The sequence below is a fragment of the Leptonychotes weddellii genome, chromosome 8, assembly GCF_054177405.1.
Source record: "Leptonychotes weddellii isolate Sample4059 chromosome 8, ASM5417740v2, whole genome shotgun sequence".
NCBI lineage: Eukaryota > Metazoa > Chordata > Mammalia > Carnivora > Phocidae > Leptonychotes > Leptonychotes weddellii.
In genome coordinates this window covers 123,707,802-123,713,704 of record NC_138376.1, presented here as the reverse complement: position 1 = coordinate 123,713,704, position 5,903 = coordinate 123,707,802, and the positions used below count along the sequence as shown (strand labels likewise).

The window sequence follows — 5,903 nt, the reverse complement described above, 5'->3', positions numbered from 1 at the left end:
AAATATTAGTGTCTGTCACAAAGCCAGACACTCAATAAATGTTTAAGTGAACGAATACAATTCTAAAGAATCACAAAATACTTAAAATTTTTTTGCTTGCAATTTAAAAATAGCCATTTAAGAATGAGTTTGGGTTTTTCGGGGGTGGGGGGTGGGGGAGGAGACATGCTTAAAATATCTTAAAGCAACCAAGTTAAAACTGATTCAAACCATCTAGCCATATACAACTGATTATAGCCCCCCCAAATCCACTCCACATGTTTACCTGGGGCCCACATGGCTGGTTCCCTTTCTCCTTACCCCCCTAGCCAGTGTTTGTCTCAGCTCCACAGCAGGTTTAGCCCTAGGGAGCAGTGGGTCCTCTACTCTAAGACTCCAAAGAGGCCTATGCTATAACAAAAACAAAAATCAGAGAAAATAACTCCTGAAAACTGACAAAATACACATGTCCATTAAGTCCTAAAAAGACTTGGGAGAGGGGAAAGTCCTTGACTACTATACAAAATCGCCTAGTCACTATGTTTACAAATATTAAGAGCTAATAACTATCACTTTGAAAAGGTATGTTAAAAGGTATCATATTGACTACTGATCTTTGCAATTATCAAATATATTGACTTTCAATTTATTTATTTTTAAAATTTTATTAATTTGATAGAGAGAGAGCAAGCAGAGGGCACAAGACAGAAGCAGGCTCCCCGCTGAGCAGGGAGCCCGATACGGGGCTTGATCCCAGAACCCTGGGATCATGACCTGAGTCAAAGGCAGGCGCCCCTTAACTTTCAATTTTATTTCCAGAGTTCGGATATTTTAGTTACTATTCATCTTCCTCAAAAAGAGAAAAAACAGAAGGGATACAGCTACACTTGCCCCCCCAAAAAAGGCGGGGGGCGGGGGAAGAAGGGGGACGGCAGTGGCTGACAATTAAGTCCAGTTTATCTTTAGCAAATTTAAATATTACATCTTATTCACTAAACAGGACCTTAACAGGTACAATTAATTCTGTATTTTTAGACCACTGGAAATAGCCAAATACTTCCAATATTTACACTTAGAATATTGGTTAAATGAAGATAACCCCCTTTTAAATATTGAATATGAATTTATATATGTAATGCGTTAGTAATAAACAGCCTATTTTTCACCAAATTCCACCCCCCAAAAAACCAAAAACTGAGGAAATTTGCACAATAAACAAGAGTGTGTGTGGGGGGGGAACCACTAAAGTTAAATGGCTTTGCTGACTCAACTAGAAATGTTTCATTTATAATTTTTCAGGACCACTGGCACAGATTAGTACATACAGAATCTAATCTATAATATTCATGCCTGGCAAATTTTTTAAAGCCAGTGCAAAGTTAACCAAACTGTTCAAAAAAACCCTTACCATCCTGACTGCTTTTAAGCTCCTCACTATATTTCTTCTGTAAAGCCAACTCTGCTTCAAGTTGTGCAATACGTCCCTGGGACAGCTGCCTTCCAAGCTCTTGATTCTCCTGGATAAGCATTCGACACTTCGCCATTAACTTTTTGCCTGTTTGGCTGCAAAGGAAAGAGCCATCCATCATAAAATGAAGACAAGTGTCTACAACCTTGTTTGCTTGCAATTATTACAGCAATAGATGTTAACACGTACAGAATGTAACTGTCACGGCAGATGCCTCCCTATAATTACCATCTTCTTTTCTGGAACACGTCCATCTTCTGCATTTCAGTATTTTGCCAATACAGCAGCAAAAATAAACCCTAAACAAAAAGTACCCAAATGGCCACATTTTCTATTACACTAGTAATGGATTCTGATATCTATTTTCATCCCAAATTATCATTTGAAATGGAAACAAGCCAGTTAACTAATGCAAACCTCAGATATACCAATATTAATAAAACACTAAGGTACTTCGTTTCATGGAACAGAAAAGTTCTTGAAAAGGTAAATGCAATAACGTAGAGTATATTTATTGTTGCTAAAGTAGCATTTGATGAGGGTGCCTCTTCATAGGCAGCTGTCATAAGAATGTTTATTGCAGTAAATGAGGCATATTCAATAACTGTTTTTAGAGACTTTTAATATTTTTAAAGTAATCTCTACACCCAACGTGGGGCTTGAACTCATGACCCTGAGATCAAGAGTCACATGCTCTACTGACTGAGGCGCCCCTAAAGAGCTTTTTTAAAAAGAGCCTTAAGAATATTTCCATCCATGGGGCGCCTGGGTGGCTCAGTCGTTAAGCATCTGCCTTCGGCTCAGGTCATGATCCCAGGGTCCTGGGATCGAGCCCCGCGTCAGGCTCCCTGCTCTGCAGGAAACCTGCTTCTCCCTCTTCTACTCCCCCTGCTTGTGTTCCCTCTCTCACTGTGTCTCTCTCTGTCAAATAAATAAATAAAATCTTTAAAAAAAAAAAAAAGAATATTTCCATGCACGGGGTGCCTGGGTGGCTCAGTCGTTAAGCGTCTGCCTTCAGCTCAGGTCATGATCCCCGGGTCCTGGGATCGAGCCCCGCATCGGGCTCCCTACTCGGCAGGAAGCCTGCTTCTCCCTCTCCTGTTCCCCCTGCTTGTGTTCCCTCTCTCGCTGTGTCTCTCTCCATCTAATAAATAAATAAAATCTAAAAAAAAAGAATATTTCCATCCACTAATCCCTCATTTAACTTTTTTTATATACTTTTGAGCCGTCTTAAACACAAGTTTTTAAAAATTTAATATTGATATGTGGTTAAGATTTTATTCATGTTATAGAAGATTACCTTTAGAACAGGAAAATAAGATTGGGGTTGTTTATCACAAATAATGTAAATATGTTAAATATCTGCCAAATTAGGAGCACCAAACTTTCCACAAATTAGTTACCAAGTATTAGTGCAACCTTCTATAGAACCTACACACACATACACAGCAACTGCAAAAATGCAGTCAAAAGCCTTGGTAACAGTCCTCAATGAAGCTCTGCCTTTTCTTTAGACTCGACAATAACAGGAGAAATGATCACTTTTAAAGGGATCTGATCTAAGTACATAATTGTGATGTTACCTGATACTTGAATAGGACAGCCTGATACTAAAACAAAAAATTTTTTTAAGTGGGCTCTACACCCAACATGGTGCTTCCAACCCCGAAATCAAGAGTCATATGCTCCACCAGGGACAGTCTGATATTCTTCTGATGGTGTTAACTTCAGAAAGACCTAACCTAACTGGTTAGAAAATTTTTTTGCTGACACTTTCTGTTCTTTCCTTCACCTACCGGGGCTTTCACTTGCCTGATATATCACTCCAGAATGCATCTGAACCTGATTATCATAGGCTTTCAGACTTAAAATGAGAGCATTTTGTAAATGATTCTCATGCTTTGACTCCGTGTTGTTTTTTTACCCATAGTACATATCCTACCCTAATGTAATTCAAGCAAAAGTTGGTAATTTAAATTTTTCTGTGGTACAGTAAAACCTGGGTTACTGCTGCTCAAAGCAGCCTCAGGTGAAAGCACTTGCTAAGGGTTTTATTCTCTATATGGCAACTTTTGTAGCTGGTGTTCTTGTTCATTGCAACTGTAGCTCCAGAAAACTCCCCTCCCCACCATTTCCCATTAGCACCTCAGACTTTGGCCTCCAATGAACAGGAGTTTAGAAATCCCATGAGGGAGTTCAGAGATAGGTACCACTGTCAGGTAGTGGCACTCCTCCCACCTTACTGTCCATGCTCCCACAATTTTGTTTTCTTATACAAAGTCTATATAGCATTAGTGTTTTCCAACTAACCTGAAAATCCTTCTATGTGAATTTAAGAGAGAGTAGAAAAAAATACTGTAAAACCAATACATTAATTTGTGACCTGACTTAATCTCATATAAAGTATATCATAAAGTGAATGCAAAAAATGTTTCATTCATAGTCGTAGTACCTTTTTATAAAGGCCTGGTCTAAGATAACCCTATCACTTCTAAAATTAGTGATTATTCAAACAAGTCTTAACAAAACTGTTCTTTACACATTTTGTCATTTTACCATGTCATATAAGATTTATGTTGTGTTCATCACATCCCCCCAAATGAGAAGAGTTCAATTACAAGTAACTGTCTTTGGAATATTTTACTTTAATTACAACCCCCCCAACCCATTCCTAAAATCAAATAATTCCAAAGAAAATATGAAAGGAAACAGTTTGAGAGAAAGATTTATAAAAAAGAACAGACACTATACATTGCTTTATAATCACAAGGAAGAGGGCCAGGATATCTGAGAGGTGTACACAAAATTACCTAAATGATTAAATGCAAAACAGAACTGTCAAAACAACTGAAATAGATCGCTCTTAAATACTCTTAAAATATATGCACTGTTACATGTATGGAATATTTTAACTAAAGCAGAGAAGATAACTCAATCTTTCTCTTTCAAAATTAAAACAGAATAAGAAAGTGTGTGTATGTGGGGGGGGACCCACAACCCATTCTATTTGAATTATTCCAAACACAGTACTGACTGAGCACTGTTTCAAGTTAATGATGTATTTATAGTACCGTTTATAGCCTATTCTTTACAGAACAAAAATCCATTTACAGGTGATTAAAATAAATTATGATTTATTAATACAAAGAAAATATTATGTAACCATTAAAAATTAAGTAATCTAAATGTACTTAAAAAATAAAAAACTGTGGAAGGGATAAAATGTGTTGGGGAGGGGATGCCAAGCTTCAATCATCTATGTTACGTACGTTCACATTTGTTTAAAATCGGTATCTATAAAATGACTGTATATGCATAGAAATTATCTTGATGATACCCAAGAAACTTAGCAGTGGTTACTGCTCTTGGAGAACAGATTGGGGAAGGAAAGGTCACATCCAGGAGTGACTCTCACTTTTTGTCTCCATCTTTCTTCATGCTGTTCCAATTTTGTACATGAGCCTGTATTAACTTATTAAAAAACGTTTTTAACAGTAAGAAGAAAAAAATCCACAGACCTCACAGTGACTCTTACCTAAGCGGCAAAGAAAGATGTTGGCTAATAAATCTGAGTACATGTTAATAATACATTTTATGAATTATTTCTTGACTTACTAAAAATATGTAGGCCATTTCTACTGTGATCTTAAATGGCATAAAATATATGCAAATGCCTTAATGTGGCACAATAAGCTAATTTCAAACAGATTTGGTTACTTACCCTCCAACCCCACAAATAGTGAGAATTTTAGAAGCGGATCTCTTGCTGTAAAGTCACACAAACCACTTCTTCAACCCACCCTCTGCCCCACAATCAGTTCCCTAAAGCACAAACATACAAGATACTTACAATTGATTTGAATGGTTAAGAGAGAACTTAAGTCACCCTTGTTAAAACTGCACTTAAACGTTGGGACAATCTGGAACATATATCTTCCACTCATCTTAGACTCCATTATCACCAAGTGAAAATTCGCACTGGTGACTTATAGAATGATCTGACGAAAAAAATTCACCTCCAGGATTGGATGGAAGCATGAAGAAAATAATGCCTCATTTATCTAAATGATCAAATGAATTTGCTAGAAATGATCACTATACCTTTTTTTCAATTCACAAAATGTCTCACTTAGGCCAGCCCACAGTTCCAATACATTATTTCCCCAATCTTCTGGTAGGCACCCTGTGAAGCTGTCCCACATTAATTTCTACTGCAATATCCTGGGACAAGGTGTCAAAAAGTAACAAGTGTCAAGTCTCCTTGTCTTTTATGATACCAGCTGGAAAAACGTAGGTCTTTAAAAATGAGACACAACCTTTTCCTTCACTTTGAAGAGCACAGCAACAATTTTTCCAAAATCAATCTGCTCTCCACAGCCCCCCAAAATCAAAATGTTAAAAGTACAACAAAATCATCATAGTATTCCTTGAACTTAAAAAAAAAAAAAAAAAAAAA

General features: G+C 37.0%; 1 protein-coding gene across 3 annotated transcripts in view; it reads right to left on the bottom strand.

Moving 5' to 3' along the window:
• Positions 1-5,903, bottom strand: part of WTAP (WT1 associated protein) — a 26,889-nt gene that overhangs the window by 1,403 nt on the left and 19,583 nt on the right. For all 3 annotated transcript variants that reach the window (XM_031028036.2, XM_006733218.3, XM_031028035.2), the window contains exon 7: positions 1,388-1,542. In XM_031028036.2, the coding sequence (XP_030883896.1) occupies positions 1,388-1,542 (155 nt within the window). The remainder of the gene's footprint in view (positions 1-1,387; positions 1,543-5,903) is intronic.